We start from the raw sequence: 22,714 nt of genomic DNA, 5'->3' as shown, positions 1-22,714 counted from the left end.
ACCCCCACAATGCTTTTGTGGGGGTTCGAACTGCTGCCCTCCAAGTTGGAGGGCAGCAGCCCTGGCCACTCGAGCTGAGCCGAGTGGTTAATGCTAGGAGATAACTAAACCTTGTGTGTATTTTATACATATTTATTTTGAAATTGAATGTCATAAACTGAAGAGTATTGGGTTGTTATCAACAGCCTTTCCTACAAAAAGAAGAAACTTGAAGTGGGAGTGGTTGAAGAGTAATAACTGAAAGGAGGTTGAAATTGTTTGCGGAAAAATGACAGATAAAGGCTATTTTAGGAATTGAGGAGGAAATAAACAGAAAAGGGGTTTGAAAATGATATCGGAGGGGTGCCGATAGCCTCACTCCATTCTATTTATTTTGTGCAATCTTATGTACAACTTCGAGTGCAAATAACATTTTTCAAATAAATTAAGATACAAATATTAGCATTGGAAAGTTTTATTCTTATTTAAGCTTTATTTGCCACTGCTTTTATTTTTGTTTATTTTAAACAGTAATTTAGTCAAGTGAATGTGAGAGTAAGGTTCGAGTCTTAAAATTACAATATGAAGACTTAATTTTCTCTGTCAATTGAGTGAAAATAATTTTTTTTTCTTATAAAATGTGAGTAAAACAAATATCAGATACTCATAAGTTTACATTAATTTTAATAATTATTTGATTTATAAATATCAGTAGCTGTCTCAACTACTATAAATAAATATTCAGGTAAAAAATCTGGACCCTAACAATTAAAATATATTAACTAATTCTAATAATTGTGTCTGACCTATAGCATCATTAATATTCTCATTGTAATATCAGTATATATAATTTTTTTTAAAAAAAAAATGACAAGAATTGACTAAGAAGTTTTTATCGTTATAGTGTGTTCCGTTGCCGTCCTTGCGAGTAATCTGCTTAATCATGGCTTCACCTAGCCCCTCTCCACAGCCAACTGATAGCAATAGTTCTAAAATTCAGCTACTCATTAAAACTATTACCGATTTTCATGCCGATCTCTCCATTTCTTCAATTCAAGACTACATCAACTCTCAAAAGAGTGGCAGCGACAGCAGCGACAACAAAGGAGACAGCAAGAAGAAAGATGGACGTAACCGTCACCAACCACTACTTGGAAAACTTTACCGACGATTACCCTCTGAAATTACAACTGGAAAAAAAAAGAGCAGCAGCAAGGAGGAAAAAGAAGAGAAATCCAAGAGCAAAAGGGAGGTGAACGCGGCGACCAACAGCAAGAGCAACAATGATCTCAAGCAGAAGGATAATTTAGTCAAAAAATATCTGGATAAGATTAAAAAAGATTCCACCGAAAATCGTGAAAAGCTGGGTGAACTAATAAAAGATCACATACGCAGATTTGAAGGCATCCTGGAAAAACTCTCCAGTGGCTCCATCCAGTCCGAACAATGTCTTGATGAAAGCAGGGAGGAAGTAAGGAATTTCGAGGATAAGGTTCCGTTAGTAAACAAATATTCTTCCACAGAGTCCGACGGGCTTAAGCAATCCGAGATTGTCGAATTAATGGAGATGTTCATCAATTTTCGGGAAAAGTTTGGGTTTGACGAATTTATGGAGATGATCATCAATTTTCGGAACAAGTTTAGGAATCTCAAGAATGAATCGAAGTTCTGCTTGTGGTGCTTTACTGTGTTCCCTAACAATGCAGTAGTAAGGAAGAGACTGGTAGAGAATTGGTTGATTACAGAGGACAAGAACAGAGCAGAGGAGAACAGAGAAGAGAAAAACAAAGCAGTGGAGGACGACACACAGGAGAAAAATATAGATGACATTCTTAAGGAATTGGAGCGTGAGGGATTTATTGTTCCTGTGAGGAAGAAACGCAGGAAGGATGTGAACAACAGATTCAAGATGGATCCACTTGCCCGTCTTGCGGTTATCAACAGTCGAAAGCCGGAGGATCTATGGTGTAAGTGGGCACGTTTGGAAGGTTTAGAGAAGGGATCCACACAGCTGTTGACAGTGAGTGGTACTGCTTGTAGGGATTACGAGAAACTGCTAGCACTGGTCAATGTCAGCGAGCAGTTTCCTGATTTCCAATCCAAGTGGTTTTCAAATTTGAAAAAAGTCAAAGTTCTCCATCTAGGAAGATGGAAGAATTCAGCAAAACATTTTGTTGAAGTACAAGGCAGCAAGTTCCTAAAGGAGTTGAAGAATATGAGTGCTTTACGGCTTCTTAGCCTTCAAGGAGTCTATGGAATTCGGGAGATTCCTAGTTCAATTGCAAACCTCTCCAACTTGAGGGTCTTGGATCTCAGATGCTGTTACTATCTAACAAAACTTCCTAAAGGTTTGGACTCACTCAAGAAGCTGACCTACTTGGATATATCTGAGTGCTACTTGATAGAATACATGCCCAAGGAGTTGTCGTCGCTGTCTGAACTCCAAGTTCTCAAGGGATTTCTTGTCACCGACGCCAAACCTAATGATAAGATCTGTACTCTTGAAGACCTGGGAAATTCATTAAAAGAGCTCAGGAAGCTGAGCATCTACGTAAATAATAACGCCATCCCAATAGAAAAATTATCGGAGAGTCTCGAAAAATTCAAAAACCTTCTAAAGCTGAAAATAGCATGGGGAGCGGGATATTCAAAGTGCAGAAATCAAGAGGGAAATAATGAACATAATAAAAAACAGGAAGATGAGGCAGAGACACAAGGGAAAGGTGGCTTAGACGGCACTTTCGGGCAAAAGGACAGACTGCTAGAGAAACTCGATCTACATTGTTTTCCTCTAGAATCCCTACCCAATTGGCTTTCTGGTCTGAATCTACGGAAACTGTATATCAGAGGAGGACAACTCAGAAGCCTGCAGGGCGACACTCACAAAAAGTACTCTACGGTTAAGGTTTTACGTTTGAGGTACTTGAATGAGTTGAATGTAAACTGGAGAGAATTGCAGGCACTGTTTCCAGATTTGGAGTATTTAGAGAAGTTCAATTGTCCTATGATCTCTTTCTTTCCATGTGATGCTAATGGAGTGTGGATCAAAGAGTCTTCACCTGAAGGATCAAAAAATTCGAGCATCATTTAATCATTTCTTTATTGTTATGCTTCTCTTTTGTATTTCAGCTGTTAAAGCTTTGTGATTTTCTTGAGCTAATGTTTTCAATTTGATGAGTATTTCTCAGGTTGTACTTCACTAGATTTCGCGTTTTTTTTCCCTTAGTAACAGCATTTCTTGTCATTTTGAATCTTTGATAATAATAACACTTTTATTATCATTGCTTTGATGCACCAGATTATGTTGTCAAAAAGTGAACTTGAATTTCAAGGTAAAGCGAAATTGAAAACTTCTAACGTAAAGCTTTTATGTCTCTCTTTGACCATTTAATGAGCAATCAAAAGAGTGATTGAAAATTCGGTCATAAACGAAGCTCTTCTTATGAAGATCCATTCGTCGTTACAATATTTAATGAATCTCACCCTCATGAACGAGGCTCTTCTAATGAACATTGGCTGGAGCATGGCGGTGTCGCCTCAAAGCCTCTGGGTCCAAGTCCTGTCGACTAAGTATGGTTTGAACACGACAAATTTACAGCCTACTTTGAACATTAGGACCGGCTCTTACTTGTGGAAAGCCATTGGCAATATCTGGAAGCATGTTCTGGATGGTATTCTCTGGGCAATAGGCAACGGGAAGCAAGTTTGCTTTTGGAAGGATTTTTGGGCTGACGACAATATTTTCTTGGGGAATCACTCTATTCAACCTGTTTTTATTGAGATATAGTCTCAAGTATGTGGCTGAGCTTGTTACACCAGATGGTACATGGGAATGGCATTCTTTTGAGCATTTTCTTCCTAATAATCTGCTCCTCCTTATTGCTGCCATAAAGCCTCCTAGTGTGATTAGTGGGGATGATCAAATCTTTTGGGCCACTTGAATTTGGGTAAATTTGCAGCAAAATTTGCCTATTGTTCTCTAAGCAACCGAATCTTTAATAGTGAGGATGCTGTATGGAATTGTGTTCGGAAATGGAAAGGCCCTCATCATGTAAGTGTGTTTTTGTGGATGATTATGCATTAAACCTTAGGAGTATAGGTGTCCTTTTTTCTTTTCTTTATTTATTATTAATTTTATTAACTTATTAATAATTAACGTATTATAAGTTTATAATAATTTTAAAAAATAATTAAAAAATATGTGAAAGCTTAAATCCAGCCCGGTCCTTATACTTTCCTTGATAGAAAAAATTCCGACCGGACCCAACAATTTACCATCCCTAAACAAAAGTGAACTTTTACAACGGCTCAATTGAAAATTCGATGTATCTGTGCGGCAAGCGTGCATTTACAACTAAGACCCCACTTGCATGACATTCACTAATTTACATCCAACTTTCAATTTGCAAGAGAGGGGGAATATTTAATATATTATATATATATATATATATATATATAGGGGAAAGGACAAACACACCCCTAACGTTTAGATAAAGGGACAAAAATCTCTCTAACGTTTCAAAAAAGACATTTACACCCCCATTCACTAACGGAAACGATAACTTTTAATAGAAATTACCGTTATACCCTTCTAGCATATAAAAAAATTGTTGATTATCCAATTTGTCCATATATTATTAAAAAATTATAAATATACCCTCATTACCCAATTCCTCTATTTAAATTTTTATCAAATTCCCTCTTCAAGTCAAATAAATTTAATTCATTACTCAAGAATAAAAATAAATAAAATTGGTTATTAATGTTAACTTGTATTTCAATTAATACCATAATAAATTACATAAAAAATTAGTTATAAATATACAAGTTTAAATGATAACATGTGGAGAATGATTAAATATACAAGTTTAAAATTTAAATAAAATTTTATGGTATTAATACCACAAGTTAAACTTATATTTTTTTTATATGTTAGAAGGGTATAGCGGTAATTTCCTTTAAAATTTACTGTTTCCGTTAGTGAATGAGGGTGTAAATGTCTTTTTCAAAATGTTAGGGATTTTTGTCCCTTTGTCTGGGGTGTGTTTGTCCTTTTCCCTATATATATATATATATATATATATAGTTGTATGACCTTAGGGTACTTCTATTCTATCTCTGCTCTTCTCCTTCTATGCTGCTGCTGATTTTCATCGATCGATATCTCGCAAGTCCCTCTTGCTTCAGGTAATCTTTGAAGCTTTTCTTCCTTAAAGTTTATACAGATCTATTTCAAATTGTTTTTCTTCTTGTAATTTGTGTATTTTTAATTATTTTATGTTATTTTTTTACAACAATCTCTCTCTTTCTGTGCAGTTTACGCCTCTCATTTGCTCCATCTTTCCTGTAAAAGCAAACTGCTGTCTAGATTAACTATAATATATAGGTACATTTTCTCTTTGCCCAACAAGTTACTTTAATTTCACTCTTTCTTTGGCTCAATCTTACCTTTTTATTTTGTTGTTCTTTTTTTTTTTACTAAAAGGAAAGAATTTTATTTCATTAGTAATACAAGCATCAATATTTTAAGGATCAATTTTTAGGTGAAGAATATCCAATTATTATTATTTTTTACTATGTGAAGAAGATCAATTTTTACCATGCTTCTTTAACTTTTTTTTGGGGGGGTTCGTTTTTATTATTATTTTTTGTCCGATTTGATAAAGATAAGTTGCATGTTTGTTAACTTGAAGATCCAAAATCTTTAACGATATTAAAGATTGAAAACCCCTTTAAAGTTTGATACATGATTTGATATATATCAAATGTCGACTAATTGGGTGATGGGTGATGATCCTCCCTTGAAATCAACTCTCCTGATTTTTTATAAATATTGTGTTATATGTGTTTTAGTATTAGCCTATAATTAGTATTTAACTGTTTTTATTTTTTAATTTATTAACAACCAATCATATTAATAGAATTTATTTAGAAGAAGATCAAATTCTGTGAGGATCTTGATCAAATGATTTTTTCAATTACTAACTAATATGAAAATGTTTAATTAACCTGTAAAAATCTTAATATTGAGTAGTACTGCATATGTCAAATTTTTTATTCCAGATGAAGAAGCATTCTTTTCACGAATATTATAAATTACAACTTAATCTGAAATAGCTTTAACGAACAGATCTAATTTGGAAATCAATAATCTTAAGCTTTAACGTATGAACGGCTTTATATTAAAAAACCGTAAAAATAGTCAATGATTATCAATATCCACTTCATCAATATAGAATTAAAAAAAAAACAACTTTAATAAACTTGGAAGAAAGAAAAATATTGAGAGCAAATTGAATGAATTATATTTTCATTTATTTTTTATTGTAACAATTTTTTATATTTATTCATTAATGATTTATATTGCTTCTAGATTGGGTGTAAATATATTGAATCCCGCAAAAATTCAACAATCAAAACAAAGGGAGTTCTGGGTCGTTTTGAATTGAGATGCATTTTCTCTGTCTCTCTCTAAATGGTACCGCGACGTTAAGTAGATTAGTCTCATTCACATGCTAGTCCTAAAAATTTCTCTTATTAATGAATTGTTTAAAGATTAGTCTCTTTAATGAATTGTTTAAAGATTTCTCTTATTACAAAACTATACAAAACAATGTGGGCGCAAACATAAAAATTAAAAAAAAAAACTGTTAACCTTGCTAAACACGTTTCTAACCCCTTCACATATGAAACCAACTTGTAGTGTTTTTAAAAATTTACATAATTTTCTCATCAAAACCTAAAATCTGTAATATTTAGGAAATTCACACATTATTAAATGGATTCTGAACTATTTTTAACCGGTTTTCTGCTTGATTCATTATTGAAACTACTGAAATATTGTGAACTTTTGACAATTATATGTGGATTGCTTTTCAAAACCTTATGATCGTAGGAAAACAACAATATTATGGGGGTTATTTTTTATAATTTTTTCAAACAAAATCTTCAAATAGAAATGTTCTTGAAATAAAACTTTGAGAAACACAAACTGTGCAAAAGTTTTAAATAATTAGCATGTTATCATTTTTTTTAATAGCGTGGAAAGTAAAATTGAGAAAGCATTCAAGGATTTCTTTATCTTATGTAAATTAATGTGAGCAACCCTGCATATTTCAAAATTTATCCCAAGATATTTTTCCTAATAAGGTATCACTCATCATGTCCATTTAAAAAAAAATACAATAAATTATTTTAGAAATGGTGAAAAATTATACACCACTTAATGAGCATGTCTTCTCATTTAGGATGGATTAGTTGGCTGAATTTTTTTGGATATCAATCATTAATTGAAATAAAATTAATGAATTTATAGACAACTACTCTTTTGCTGCATGATTGTAACATTCTTGCCTTATGGTTGAAGTATTTTAGCAAGTGTAAAAAAAATTTTAATCGCAAATATGAGGATGAAAATATTGTACTGAAATATACAAAAGTGAGATGATTATGAGTTGTTGTGAGAAAGCTATGAATTGGCATAACAATTGGATATATTTTACTTTCGTTGGTCATCCAAATGGTAACTTTCAAAGTCAATTTTGATGTGTCTTCCTCACTTGGCTATAGGCTACTACTTCATCTATATATATATATATATGCATCATTTGACTTATTTTGACTTCTTAATTAGTTAGTTGGAGTAGTAAATTTGATTCTATCCTCTACTTCATAGTTGTTATAAGCTAGCTAGATATTTACTAGATTATCTAGAAATTTGCATTGTGTTTAGCACTTTTTTGAAATTCTGATGCTTCTGATCTCTCCTGATCTTGTACATATTAATAACCTGTAAAATTGCAGTAGCAATGGACTCGGAGAGAGTAGCAAGTAGTCAGAAGGAAAAAATATCAGAACTGCTGAAAGAGGATGGTCGTTCAACAATTATTCTTATTGGAGATCCTGGACTGTGGAAAACATGGCTGGAAAGAGAGATAAGTAAAAATAAAGTCATTGCCAGCAGCTCGTGCTATACTACTCTCTGGATAAATAAGGCTGAAAAGTATAGCAGCAACCTGCTTGAGGAGGCAATTAGTCGTCAAGCATTGTGTGAAAGTCCCAATATTGAGGAGTGGGAAGAGCAAGAGGAGGAGGAAGATGAAGACGGAAAGAAAACAGAAGGGGAGATGGCCACGCACCAGGAAGAGAACAAGGAGGACAAAAAGAACTATCATCTGGTTCTGGATGGGGAGGGAATTAACGAGATGGATGAAAATGAATTGGTGAAAGAAGCATCATCTGATTTTAAAAATCTGCTTCCTTCTGTCCAGCCTGATCATTTGAAAATAATAATGACAAGACGAACAACTAAGCAGAGCGGAAAAGTGATCAAGTTTCCGTCCATGTCCACAGAAGAGTCGTTAAATTTATTGAAAAATGAATTTTCTGACCATCAAGTTTCTGGAGAACTCTTTGAATTTATAGCCGAAAAGGGCAGGCGTTCGCCTGCTGCTATCACTATGATAGCAAAAGCCTTGAAAAAAGTTGTGCAGCGTGATTCTAGGGATCTGGCATCTGCTATAGGAAAGGCAGCTTACTATGAGAAACCAGATAGAGGTGTTAATGAGCTAATTTCGTGTGCCTATGACATGCTGCCAAGTGATGTTCTTAAAAATTGCTTTTGGCATAGCATTCAATTCTTTCGCAAATACAGGAGCATTCATTACAATGTGTTGATCACTCATTGGATAATGGAAGGCTACTTTGAAAAGGATAGGGAGGTGTTTGAGCTTGAGAAGGCCTATCGTAAAGCCCATGGTGCTCTAATGGATCTTATAGACCGTGGCATATTGAAGGCACAAGATGTCAATATTGTTGTCATGGAAGGAGCTGCACTAAATATGATTGATTCCCGCCGTAAGGGATGTGGCGGGATAGATAGGCTGCGGTTGGCCAGTGTGTTTGAAAAGGACGGAGGGACAGTTCTTGGGAGAGTCTCACCTTTGGATGATATGATAAGAACAGTATGCAGTCCAAAAAAATTGCGGGAAGTCCTTACACTACTTATTGATGGAAGTCGACCCTGCGAAGAAGACCACAGTACATTCTTTAATCTCATGCCGAAACTTCAGGTTCTTGCTATTTTCAAGCCTACATTCAAATCATTGATGTCTTCCTCTTTTGAAAGGTTAACTGTTCTTGTACTGAGGAATTGTGACATGTTAGAGGATATCACTGGAATCAAGGAGCTCAAGACATTATCTGTCCTTGAGATATCTGGTGCTAGCTCCTTAAAGTCAAATCCGGACGAGCTGTTCGATGGAATGGCTCAACTTCAAAGCCTTAACCTCTCTCGATGCCCGATGAAATCACTGCCTTCGCTTCCAAAGCTAACCAAACTTCGTTTCCTTATTCTGAGGCAGTGTTCTTGCCTGGAATATATGCCTAGTCTAAAAGAACTTCATGAGCTTGAGATAATTGATCTTTCTGGCGCTACCTCCTTGTCCAGCTTTCAACAGCTGGATTTTTCGAGCCATACGAATCTTCAAATGGTTGACCTTTCTTATACACAAATTCCATGGTTACCTAAATTCACTGACCTTAAACACCTGTCGCGGATCTTACTGAGAGGCTGTCGTAAGTTACATATACTGCCCAGTTTTCAGAAGCTGCACAGCCTCAAAATTCTTGATCTCTCTGAGGTTGGGTTCTCTAATTTTACCGAAATAAAATTAAAAGATCCAAGTACCCAACAGTTGCCTTTTCTACCTTGCAGTCTCTCTGAACTCTATCTGAGGAAGTGCTCTGCACTCGAACATCTGCCGCTCACTACAGCACTCAAAAACCTTGAACTACTTGATCTCTCAAACACCAACCTCAAAAAATTACCTTCAGAACTTTGCAACCTTCGCAAGCTCTTGCTAAATAACTGTTTGTCGTTGACAAAGCTGCCGGAAATGAAAGGACTAGAAAAACTAGAGGAACTTCGGTTATCGGGTTGCATTAACTTGACTGAGTTGCCGAATTTGAATGATTTTCCAAAACTTGATCTTCTTGATATATCTAATACTGGAATCAGAGAAATTCCTGATGAAATATTAGAATTGTCGAGGCCGAAGATTATTAGAGAGGTTGATGAGGAGACAAATCAAGCAGAGGACGTAAACAGGGGTCGCGGTGGTATGTTTATGACTGCTGAAATTCAAGCAAGTACGTAAAAAGCCTTTCACGCTTGGGAATGAGACAAAAAATTCTAGCTTCTAAACAGTAATCCTGAGTTACAAGTTTCTCGGATTGTCCCTCTAATGAGCAAGCAAGCGATGAAGATATGCTCAGTTGCGTTGCCCGTGTTGAAAAAAAAGAGGGAATTAGGATACCCATCTTTAAGAAACCCTTAGATTTGGGAATGCCCAAAGATTGTTTTAAGGTCCTTGAACTTGATTACATTACAAATTTGAAAAGCTGCTTTTGGTTTTTGCCATTTGTATGTTTGACTGATATGGTTGTCTCTTTCTCTCTTTAAAATCATCCGGTTTCCGGCGACCGCATTGGGTCCCGACTAATTCGGATTTAGAAGTGAAGGCTCCTTACCCCTCCTAAATAGTGTGTGTCTCTCTCTCTTTTAATCATTGTTAGGCAGACTTAGTTAATGTTTTTAATGCAACAACAAAGGGAAGATTGTTTTTTCATTTAGGTGTAAGTGTTAGGTATTCTAACATATTTACATTGTCTAGGTTGCTTATTTTTCAAAAAAATATAGCTCCCTGGTAGGCTGGTAAGATGTTTCATGTTAATAAAAAAGATGTTAACTTTTTAAGATAAAAAAGTCTGACATTGGACAAGAGTTAAGAGTGCAGGCCGTTGGATGAATTTGAAGGATAAGCACATTTCACTTATGAGATCTTGATAGTTAAGTCTTAGATTGAGTTTCAAATGACATGAAATTCATTTATTAGATTATGGAATATTAATTTATATTATTGTTGGGTCTTATCAAGTTAGAACTCAATTATTAGGATTCATAACATTATTTTTCACTAATTTTAACATACATCAATGATACTTCATCCTTATCTTGTAATATATGGATGTTTGCCGTTTCTAGTTAGAATGTACATTTCCAGTTTATATGGCCTCGAAGGTTAATTTTAACAGAAATGCTTGCAATGGAGTGGAGTAATGTCTTCTCAAAATATTGTAAATGGAGTAAGAATATCCACTTTAACTAGTTAGATTTGCAGTCAAATTTACCCTTATATTATATAGGATAAATATAAGGGTAAATTTGATTTACCGTCCAAGATTCTGAAAACATCAATTTAACCTTATTTTCATTATAAAAAAAAATGAGGGCAAGCAAATGCTGTGGAAGAATTTTTTTTGTCTTCTTAACAGCAAATGGGGTATATTGATGTTTTTAGACCCTTAGGGGTAAGCTAAAAGATTGTCATTTGAGTGGGGAGTAAACCGAAATTAAGTTTGAAGTTTGGACTACAATTTTTTTTCCTTTAAACATAAAATTTCTAACTGAAATTCCGTTGTATTTAAATTTTACAATTCTTTGATGTCAAGGGATGAAAAAAGATTTTTCTTATACACCACTTTGTAAAACATTTTCGGTCCAAACTATTAAAAAAGAGCAGTATTATGTGTATAAAAGTAGGACAAAAAATATTATTTTTACTTCAACCCAAAAAGAAGATTTTTTCTTTAGTGTTATTGTGATATTTTTTGTACTCTTTTTTATGCCTATATCTTTAAGATTTGAATTTAGTGCTGAGCTGACATTTTTTTGCTAACCTTTTAAAAACAATACAATTATTAATTATTGGATAAAAATATAAAACTAATTAGATGATTATGAAAAGTTGAGCTTAGTATTAGATCTAAATCCATGCTTAAAAGAGTATTGCTATGCATATTAAATTTTTATCCAAAAATTCTATCTCAATTGGATAACAACAACAACAATAATAACAATAATTATTATTATAACAATAGAAATATTATTAGTAATGATTATAATTATGATGATGATGATTATTATTATTATTTCTATTAATATTATTTATGATAATTATGATAATAAATAAAATAACTATAATATTACTATTACTAATACTACTAGTTTTATTATAATAATAATAATAATTAATGTAATGAGAATAATAATGTTAATGATATTTGTAGTAAAATTATTTACTCTTTATTTGTCAGTGAACAAGTACATAATTATAATTAAGGGCATTTTAATAACTCATAATAGTTCATTCTAACTATAAAACAAAGTAAATATATCAATATGAATATAATTTATTTTGATTTTAATAACTACAATTTAAGTAAATAATTTATTTTAATTCTTAATTTTTACTCTTATTCCATTCTATTATGATACTGGAGAAGAAAAGGCACCTTTAATCTTCTAGGTTTCATATAGATACATTGACACCAAATCCATGACATCAATAACATGATAGAGGATGACAGCAGAGGAAACAAACTTCTATTATTTAAGTACTTGAAAATAACGTGGCTTGCAAACTCTCGTGCTTGTTTTATTAATGGTGTGGGCCTATTTGCCTCAAAAACGTAAACTGAACAATCATATTTTAATAATATATTTTGTACCTAAAAAACGCACAGCTTAATTTATTACAATAATATGTTTTATTTATCATAGAATTTTATTTAAATTAATTTTGGGTAGTTATGATCAAAAGGTATAGGGATAAAACTATAGTACTATAGATGATTTATACTTTATAAATTAAATTAGAGTATTTTAGAAAATGACATTTAAAAAGTGTATTATAAGGGTTTAGAGTCATAGAGTGGGTGTTGAAAGCTCGACTCATCCAGTGTTTCAGTTGTCCCTTCCAAATTTCGGGCTAGCTACTTCCATTTAATCCTATTGGGCTTAAGTTTATCAATAGCACGGCCATTGTCGATTTCTGGATCAATTGGGTCATTGAGAAAGGGACTGTTTTTTGTGAAACCATGAAAATTCGAGCCCAATTTAAATATTCCATTTTCCTGAACCTTTTTATTTTTCATTGGCTTTTTCCATTAAATTTCTCGTTTCTCCAAGAATATTTTCCTTGATAGTTGTATCTGTCTGCTTTACCCAGTTATTATTCGATAATCGTACTTTCCTGAGCCCTTGCAATAATTTCAAACTTATTGTTAATTTTTTCTACATTTTTATTCACTTGAGTCATTGAGAGGAGGCTATTTTTTTATGAAACTGTGGTAGCCTAGACTAATTTATTTTTTTCACTTTCATGCACCATTTTTCTTTCGAACATTTATCCGTAGTTATAACATCAGCTGAACGGTTGAAAATAATCTTTTGTGTACTTTTTCCACTATATCTCTTGTTTTTATAAGAATATTTTCCTTTTTAGTTAAATCTATCTGTTTTATCCAGTTACTATTCGAACACTCACAAATATTTTTAATGTCTTTATTAAAAATATTTATTTTTACCAACTGTATATGTCAACATTTACATCTACCATCTGACAACAATTTTAATTTGATGGGCCTCTCATTAATTTCAAACGCATTGCTAATGTCTTTTTTTTTTAACTACATTTGTCGTTTCTTAAAAAATCATTTTTTTTAGTTCTTTATGTTTGCTTTACCCAACTACTATTCCTGAGTTCTTGCAATTAATTTCAAACTTATTATCAATTAATAGGTTTGCAATTAATATAATTAGATCAATGTTTTTGCATCATTTTTCCTTCCAATATTTATCCACATTTATTACATCGGCCGAACACTCACAAATATTTTCAACAACTTTTTTCAGAGTTACCTACCGCATTTATCAAAAAATATTTATTTTACCAACTGTATACGTCAACATTTACATCTACATCCAACGATAATTTTAATTTGATGGGTCCTTTCATTCATTTCAAAAGTATTGTCAATTTTTTCCACATCCAAATTCACTTGGATCATTTAGAGAGAGGGACGGAGAGGCTGCTGTATGTGAGAGAACATTGGTCTCCCCATCAAATTCAATTTTTCGTTGTGGACCCTTGCATTAATTGATCTCCAGCTACCCCGTCTCATTACTTCTTCAATTTGAAGAGGCCACGTGTATGCTGGAGCAGGGGTAAGGTACCACACTTCTGTCCTTGTTCTGGGTAACCATTGTCTTTGTTCTACGAAGATGGACGAGTTTTTCTTAGTAAACCGGTCAAGTTGATTATTAAAAAGCAAACTTGCTTAAAAACAAGGACTCAACTAAGTTGCAGATTCTGTATGTAACAGCTGAGTCCACATTGGCCTTGCATCAGCTGAGTTTGGGTTGCTTTTCCTCCCTTCTGCAACGCGTGGAAGCACCCCATTTTCTGTGTTACACACAGAGTCTGTAACATAGCAAGCTCCAACTAAAACGAAAGTGTGGTGATAGTTAACAACATGCTGGTCGGATGAAAATAACAACTGAAGGTCAGGTAAAATTACACGATAGTGACAAAACATTTACATATTAGAAACAACTTTGTCCAAGGTACTAGTAAATTAGAAGGTAATCGAACAGCAAATTGGTGATCTGTACAAATTCAGTGAAATGATTTTCAGAGAACTACTGAAGTTCTTTGAGGAGGAATTATTAATATCCTATAAATGTAAAAAGTCTCAAAATTCATTTCATCTTTAATTCTTGAAGTTCAACAGAAATAAAAAAGATAAAAAAAAATTTAAAAATAAAACTTAAAAAATAACCAAGAAGATATCTTTTTTTTTTAATTTCATTAACAAACTATTTCAAAATAGACAAACAAATAAACAAGAATAGTATTATTTTTAAATAGAATATTTAGAATGATAGAACATAAGAAGTTGAGATGATGAGTTGATGATTAGATGATAGAAATTAACTTTGTATTTGAAGAAACTAATTTTTTTAAAAATGAACCAATGAATATAACAATTTTCTTTGAAGAGAAGAGAAAGAGAAACTTTTTTCATCTAGTGATTTTTGAGATTACAAGATTTTTAATAGAAATTAAAAGAAATATTAAAAGTCAAATATTCTAACGTTAATGTTGTGACTCTATCAATGTATTTAACTTGAAAGAACAGATTAAAGAAATGAATTAAGAGAGAAGCACAAGAAAACTTAAGCAGAACACAGTTTCAAGTACACAACTTGATGAAAGAAAAAAATGCTCTTATATTGATTTCAATGATCGAAATACAAGCTAATCACCAAGATGAAATAACAAGGATCACATAGAGCCAAATAGCTAGCAAAATGACCAAGAAATGAAGAAGATATTTTTTAAAAAAAGAGCAGTATTATGTGTATAAAAGTAGGACAAAAAATATTATTTTACTTCAACACAAAAAGAAGATTTTTTTCTTTAGTGTTATTGTGATATTTTTTGTATTCTTTTTTATGCCTATATATTTAAGATTTGGATTTAGGGCTGAGCTGACATTTTATTGCTAACCTTTTAAAAACAACACAATTATTAATTATTGGATAAGGATATAAAACTAATTAATTTTTATCCTATATTACTATACATACATGTGTGGTAGATGATTATGAAAAGTTGAGCTTAGTACTAGATCTAAATCCATACTTAAAAGAGTATTGCTATGCATATTAAATTTTTATCCAAAAATTCTATCTCAATTGGATAACAACAACAACAATAATAACAATAATTATTATTATAACAATAGAAATATTATTAGTAATAATTATAATTATGATGATGATGATGATTATTATTATTATTGCTATTAATATTAATTATTATTATAATTATAATAAATAAAATAACTATAATATTACTATTACTAATACTACTAGTTTTATAATAATAATAATAATTAATGTAATAAGAATAATAATGTTAATGATATTTAAAGTAAAATTATTTACTCTTTATTTTGTTAGTGAACAAGTACATAATTATAATTAAGGGCATTTTAATAACTCATAATAATTCATTCTAACTATAAAATAAAGTAAATACATCAATATGAATATAATTTATTTTAATTTTAATAACTACAACTTAAGTAATTAATTTATTTTAATTCTTAATTTTTACTCTTATTCCATTCTATTATGATACTGGAGAAGAAAAGGCACCTTTAATCTTCTAGGTTTCATATAGATACATTGACATCAATAACATGATAGAGGATGACAGCAGGGGAAAAAAAACTTCTATTATTTAAGTACTTGAAAATAACGTGGCTTGCAAACTCTCGTGCTTGGTTTATTAATGGTGTGGGGCTATTTGCCTCAAAACGTAAACTGAACAATCATATTTTAATAATATATTTTGTACCTAAAAAACGCACAGCTTAATTTATTACAATAATATGTTTTATTTATCATAGAATTTTATTTAAATTAATTTTTAGATTATTATGATCAAAAGGTATAAGGACAAAATTATGGTACTATAGTGGTACTATATTATAGCTGAATCCAGCCCATAACTGTCACCATATTTAGATTTAATGGCTGAATTCAACTGAGGTATGATACCATTTGGTGCCATAGTTAGACCCAATGTATAATCATAAAAAAAAAAAAGAAATTTATGTGACTATTTATAAAATTAAAAGAATCTATATGACCATTTAAGAAAACTTAAGAATGTGAGTGTTTTTTGCCCTTTTTAAATTAATTGTTTTGTATGCTTATATATATTAATGAACACTAATCCTAACAGAAAAAAATATTTTAAATATTTTATAATTTAATTTGGAAAAATTCTGGATAATTAAATAATGAACAGTAATGTTCTAATCAAAACTTATTTTCCATTAATATGTCTTCAAACTCTTTTTTTTTTTCCTAGAAAAGGACAATTACGCTAGTATTATTTAAGAAAATTTGAGAATAAACTGCAATATGCTTGTATGCACGAATCCAAGAATATGCAAAATCAAAAAGATCATCTCAAAAACTCGAAGTAGGACTCTAAAAAAGGTGAAGTTCATTATACTGATTACGAATACTTTCAAATTTTCAATAGGAAACGCTAGGATTTGATTTTCAAGGTCCGTCTTGACTGCGGTTCTCGATCATTATTAAAGTTATGTCTCCCACTATCAAAAGTGAGTGAGGTCATTATTAAAGTTATAAATTGTGTCATGCATGTGACCCTTTTTCCGTGGCCGGACACATCTTTCGTAGCATTGGCTGCGGTTCTTGACTGTTGGACAAGTAGGCCTAGAATTAATTATAAATAAATAAGCTTGTATATATCATGATTTGAAGTCTTAGTCATTGGAACGTAACCCATGACATCAATAGCATGATCGCAGATGATGACATCAGTGTTAAAAAATGATAGAGGATGACATTAGTGGAAAAATCTTCTATTAATTTAAGTTCTTGAAAATAACATGACATGCCAACCCTCTCGACGGATTTATTAAAGGTGGCGCTATTTGCCTCTATAATATAATCTAAACGATCGTATTTTAATAAAACATTATATTCCAAAATTGCCCGCAACTTAATTCGTTGTTAAGGATACGTTTATCTAACTAATTAAAATGTATTTCTCCTAACACCCGTAACTTAAATTTTACTTTCTTTAATTCTAATTTCTTCAATCTACATATTGAATTCTTATGCTTACAATTATTTTGTTTAACAAAGCGAGTTAACATAACTCTCGTTTCGCTATGCCTCCTCTACTTTATTGCCCTTTTTTCAGAATAAATAATACAATTTTACTATTATGTATGTTCTCTTCAATTGTTCATCTATCTAGCAAGTTAATACTACTTAAATTCTTTAATTTTATTGAAGTCTCTTCGCAAACATTTGTTACAAATTTCTCAAATGTAAGAAAAATTGCGCGAATTGCTTATTGGTATTTATCGTGATGTAAGCCTTTCTTTTTCTTTAAAAAATACGGTGGTCTAAGTAAAAAGGACTACTATAAGTGCACTCTATGGGGAAGGGGACAAAAAGATGCTAAACTTTTTACAGAAAATCTTTTGCAATACAGTGGTGAGAGAAAATCAGTAGCGAGGATAGCAGTTAGGAGGAGGAAGAGATTCAGAGGCCAAGTACTTTATTGAGTGTAAGGGGGGAACAAATATGTATAATGCAATTAAGCCACTTAAGGGTTGTTCGGGAATTTCAAGAGTGCGGTGAGTATAAATTAATTTATGAACTTTGAGTGCCAACCCTTTGTGCAGCTCTATATAATACTTGTACGAATCCCAAAACACTGAATTGTGTTATATTAATTCGGTAAATACACTTTACATCCCATTCCACCCATCCACCTCAACACATCCCTTTCTCTCAATGTTTTGCTAAATTTGACAATTTTATCCTTAATGAATTTGGATAATTCAATTTTATCCTTAATGAATTTGGATAATTCAAATAAATCAACTCCATGCTACCTACATGAAGGGACGTTCCCGTTTCAACTTGTTTGTGTTTGCAAGCACTGGTTTTGGCTTGATAAATTGCACCGGGAATGTCTTTATCATCATTTTTGCATTTATTGCTTTGTCTTAATTTGCTAGAGAGCCCACTCATCTAACATTCCACACAAATTATTGCTTACTTTTGCTTTGTTGGGATAATGTTTCACGTGTTTTTGCTTTAATAATTTAACTTAAATGAAAACAGGCTCTTATCAAAATATTGTAAGAACCTTTTTGTCAAAGTCGTGTTACCACTACTCTACATATAGCGGTTCCGCTTTCAGCTGCTAGTACACCCAACTCTCTGTTCGACAACTCTAGCTCTTCTTCCTTGTTAGCGCAAATGGAAGATAAAAAGGGCAATGGAAACGACAACGCCGTGATACAGATTAACCCAGACACCGAAGAAACTCGTGTAACAGAGAAAGCAAAGAACTTGAATTCAGCTGCTTCTAGAGGAGATGAATACGAGAAGGAAGAGAAAGAGGAAGAGGAGGAGGAGGAGGAGAAGGAGGATCAAGATATAATCGTAGGTAAAATAAAGGAAGTTTCACTCATGCTTGAGTTGATTATGTTTGTGTCCATAATGTGGTTGTTAATAGCTAGCTTAACTTTGAAAAGGCTGCAAAACCATGTCATATGGGATCTAGAGCTGTGGAAATGGTGTCTGTTAGCATTGGTGATACTCTCTGGTCCTCTGCTTAGTCGATGCTTCATCAGTGTTATTGTTTTCCTCGTTGAAAAAAAATTCATGCTTAAGCATTTGGTTCTGTATTTTGTTTATGGGTTGAGGACTAGTGTGAGCGTTTTTATTTGGTTGACTTGTGTTCTTTTAGTCTGGATCTTTTTGTTTGACGACGGTTATGGGGTTAAGGGATCAAAAGAAACTAGTAAAATTTTCCAGCACGTTACAAGGACTCTTGCGTCTTTTGTTGCTGGCGCTGCTGTTTGGTTCGTGAAGACTCTCTCAGTTAAGTTAATAAGTGTTTCTTTCCAAAGCAAGCGATTCTTTCATCGGATTCATGAAGCGATCTTTCATCAGCATGTTCTTCAGGTTCTTTCAGCTGCACAAGAGAATAAGATTAAAAAATTAAGGACCGCAAATACAGCGATGCAGTTTATTTCTAGGATTAGCAAGCGGAAAAAGTCTAAGGAAAAAATGACAATAGAGAAGATTTCTGCTTGTATCTCGAAAAGATTATTCAGTAGCAGGAACAGTGACTTAAAGTCGTCACAGTCGAATGAGATTGATGAGTCTAATGAGATTAAAAGCGAATCAGAAGCTAAGATTCTTGCTGATAATATTATCAAGAATCTGGAAAAGCTTCAAAGCGAGTGAGTCTAATGACTTTAATTAAATTTAATTTCCAGTTTCATATTATTTCTTTCGGAATTAATTCATCTCCCTGTTTTTATTTTGTTATTGTTAAGAACGACTAGGTTTATCGAGAAGAAGCAGCTTCAGTGGTTCTTGAAGGATGAGCAACATGTGAAAAAAGTGCTGAAATTGTTTGGAGCGGTCAAGAGCGGAAAAATCGATAAGGCAGATTTTAAGAAATGGGTGGTAAGATTCTTTGGATTTAGATTCAATATTGAATTGAGTTGTACTGATTTTACTATTATCTTTAGTCACGTCGAGGCGATGCAATTGAATCAAATTAAAAAGTTGAACCATTTCAGGTAGTTTCAAAATTTTCGAACCAAATGGTTCAATATTCTCTTTAATTTTTGCAAGAATCAAACTGAAAAAAAGTACAATGAAGAACAAAACTAAATATAAATCAAGTCCAACCAAATTGAATTAAAATTTGGTTCCAATTTTCTGAAGTGATCGGGTTGGGTTCGATTTTATGCATAGAAGTAGGCACTTAGTTCAGCTTAGACCGAACCGAACAGAATTGGATTGAATCAAAGGAAACTGAATTAAATTAAGTCTATGTTTGGTTTAAAATTTTTCAAATTAAATGGTTTAGCGTTCAGTTTGATTCATTTTGGCTCTTGAGGAAAGAACCACATTAGTTAAAAAAAGAAAAATGAAAAACCAAACCAAACCAAACCAACAATAAACTCAATCTAACCAAAACAAATTAAAATCCAGTTCTTGTTTAGTTCCTAATTTTTGAACAGTTCAGGTTTGGTTTGAATTTAGTTTGATTCCTATTTATACTGTTATACGGTTTAGATTCAAATACATATTATTTTTCTATTCAATAACTACTAATCACACTATTAAGAAAGCCAAGCATAAAGTTCAAGTTAGCACTAAATAAGCTCTTCAGTTAGAATCATTACACATGAACTCTTTTTAATTAAGTGGTAATATTTGTATTTCTAATCAAAGTCACAGTAAATTTGCATATCACTTAAATATGAATTGCTATAATTGTATATGTGAACATAACGATTATAAATGCACGCAAGCCAAAAGAACTTTAAAAAAATTAGAGTACAAAAAAAATTAGCACTAATCCAAACTCATTTTTACGTTGCCCAAAACACTTCATTGTCATATATTACCTACAATTTCTACTTGATTTGTCATGCATCATCAAATCATCTTGTGATGAAGTTCTTATCATTGCAGACAAAAGTTTATAATGACCGCCAGACTCTGAAACGTTCCTTAAATGATGCCAAGACTGCCATAGAAGAGTTGAACAGGATTCTTTCAGCAATTGTGATTGTCCTGATCATCATAGTGTGGTTGCTAGTGATGGGTCTTTTGACTTACAAAGTATTTGCCGTTGTTACATCCCAGCTTTTACTTCTAGCATTCATGTTTGGTAACACAGCCAGGACTTGCTTTGAAGCCATCATATTTGTATTTGTGACGCACCCATTTGATGTAGGTGATAGGTGCTTAATTGACGGAGTGCTGGTAAATTAATTAAATTGATTTTCATCCTAGATTATGCCTACTTTATAAAATAGGGCTCTGTTTGCTTGACGCACGCATTTTAAGTTGCAGATGGTTGTTGATGAGATGAACATTTTGACAACAATCTTTCTGAGATATGACAAGCAGAGGATATATTATCCAAATTCAGTTCTAGCAACCAAACCCATCAGTAACTTTTACAGGAGCCCGCGAGAGATGGGTGATACGGTGGAGTTTGCAATTGATGTTTTCACATCAGTTGAGATCATTGACAAACTAAAATATAGAATAAAAGAGTAAGTCAGTTCTTTTGAGATAACAACTGTATGTTAAAGGGTTAGGATTGTTGAGACTTGTCTTTGATACCAATTTTCGGTTGTTTGTTATAACGTACTGTTGACGCTTATTTTTTGTCACTTTTTTTGTGTGCATATTTTTGTCAACGTTATTTTACTGCAGCTACTTGGAGAGGAAGCACAAGCATTGGAGTGGAGATCACAGTGTGGTGGTGAAGGATATTGAGGATGTGAATAAGATGAGAATGACTCTCTATGTTACTCATACCATGAACTTTCAGGATTACATGAAGAAACTTAAACGGAGATCCAAATTAGTCTTAGAGCTAAAGAAAATATTTGAAGAACTTGGTATCAGATACAATCTTCTTCCTCAAGAAGTTCGGGTTAGCTACGCGGGGCGCTAACCAGTAGCCATCATGTGTTGAATATTAAACCCGATGTACACAGAGACCAATTAAGCCCAATTTTCAGAAGTACCTAAGTTTGGTAAGTTTGTGTGAAATATGTTATAGTTTACATTTGTGGCGGTAAGTTTAGTATGTAAAATTTGGGTAGTTGAAATGTGTGGTGACTGATGAGTTTGGGTAGTTGAAATATATGGTTATGAATGGTTTGCTTCATGTATAATTAAATGCTCCTGTGCTGTACCAATAAAGTGTTGGCTCCACTGATAATTGAGTCTCCTTAAGTGGCTTGATTGGGTTTGCTCCCCAGTTCGAGTCGCAGGGAAGTCGCCTTTGTTGGGAGAACCTGTGCCTCTCGGTTCGAGCGGGGACTTCTAGTCTGAATTGTGGTACGAGCTTAAAGGTGCTTCCCACAGTTGGGACCCTTCCCAGGATACCTCGTGGTCAAAACCAAAAAAAAAAAAAAATGCTCCTGTACTGTCCATTAGCCAAGAAGTGTGCTGGAGTTTCTGAGTTATAAAGATTTTAAAGTATTGGTGTTGTACTATATTTATTTAATATATGTATAATATATGTGTGAATTAAATATAATTATTAATTATATAATTGTTTTTTTAAGATAAATATTTATATGCCCACATGTACTACTTGAATGTATTATAATAAAAATACTGTAGAATCTTTTATTGTAAAGTGTGAAGAAATAAAAATTATAGTAATTGATGAAATAGTGAAGTTGTTTGATTGGTCAAATTCTCTAACGCCATCAT

At 32.6% G+C, this 22,714-nt stretch overlaps 3 protein-coding genes across 5 annotated transcripts; all 3 read left to right on the top strand.

The window, feature by feature from the left end:
• The first annotated feature begins 774 nt into the window (after positions 1-774).
• On the top strand, positions 775-3,276 carry LOC102617309 (uncharacterized). Its single transcript, XM_006464416.4, has one exon. The coding sequence runs from the start codon at positions 923-925 to the stop codon at positions 3,068-3,070; it is 2,148 nt and encodes a 715-aa protein (XP_006464479.1). The 5' UTR covers positions 775-922; the 3' UTR covers positions 3,071-3,276.
• Positions 3,277-5,083: 1,807 nt separating this feature from the next.
• On the top strand, positions 5,084-10,394 carry LOC102617596 (putative disease resistance protein At4g19050). Of its 2 annotated transcripts, none has more exons than XM_015532942.3 (3): positions 5,084-5,166; positions 5,296-5,365; positions 7,786-10,394. In XM_015532942.3, exon 3 carries the CDS (start codon positions 7,788-7,790, stop codon positions 10,134-10,136), a length of 2,349 nt encoding a protein of 782 aa, XP_015388428.1. In that variant the 5' UTR covers positions 5,084-5,166; positions 5,296-5,365; positions 7,786-7,787; the 3' UTR covers positions 10,137-10,394. The 2 variants fall into 2 exon arrangements, with proteins under 2 accessions (XP_015388428.1, XP_006464480.1); XM_006464417.4 differs by having other exon boundaries at positions 7,783-10,394.
• Positions 10,395-18,558: 8,164 nt separating this feature from the next.
• On the top strand, positions 18,559-22,491 carry LOC102617883 (mechanosensitive ion channel protein 10-like). Of its 2 annotated transcripts, none has more exons than XM_052431467.1 (5): positions 18,559-19,698; positions 19,804-19,927; positions 20,948-21,241; positions 21,332-21,537; positions 21,701-22,491. In XM_052431467.1, exons 1-5 carry the CDS (start codon positions 18,707-18,709, stop codon positions 21,942-21,944), a joined length of 1,860 nt encoding a protein of 619 aa, XP_052287427.1. In that variant the 5' UTR covers positions 18,559-18,706; the 3' UTR covers positions 21,945-22,491. The 2 variants fall into 2 exon arrangements, with proteins under 2 accessions (XP_052287427.1, XP_006464482.1); XM_006464419.4 differs by having other exon boundaries at positions 18,563-19,698; positions 19,795-19,927.
• Positions 22,492-22,714: the final 223 nt, after the last annotated feature.

Source organism: Citrus sinensis, chromosome 7 (genome assembly GCF_022201045.2).
Source record: "Citrus sinensis cultivar Valencia sweet orange chromosome 7, DVS_A1.0, whole genome shotgun sequence".
NCBI classification, from domain to species: Eukaryota; Viridiplantae; Streptophyta; class Magnoliopsida; order Sapindales; family Rutaceae; genus Citrus; species Citrus sinensis.
Note: the sequence above shows the minus strand (reverse complement) of the source record. Positions and strands in the feature narration are given on the sequence as shown.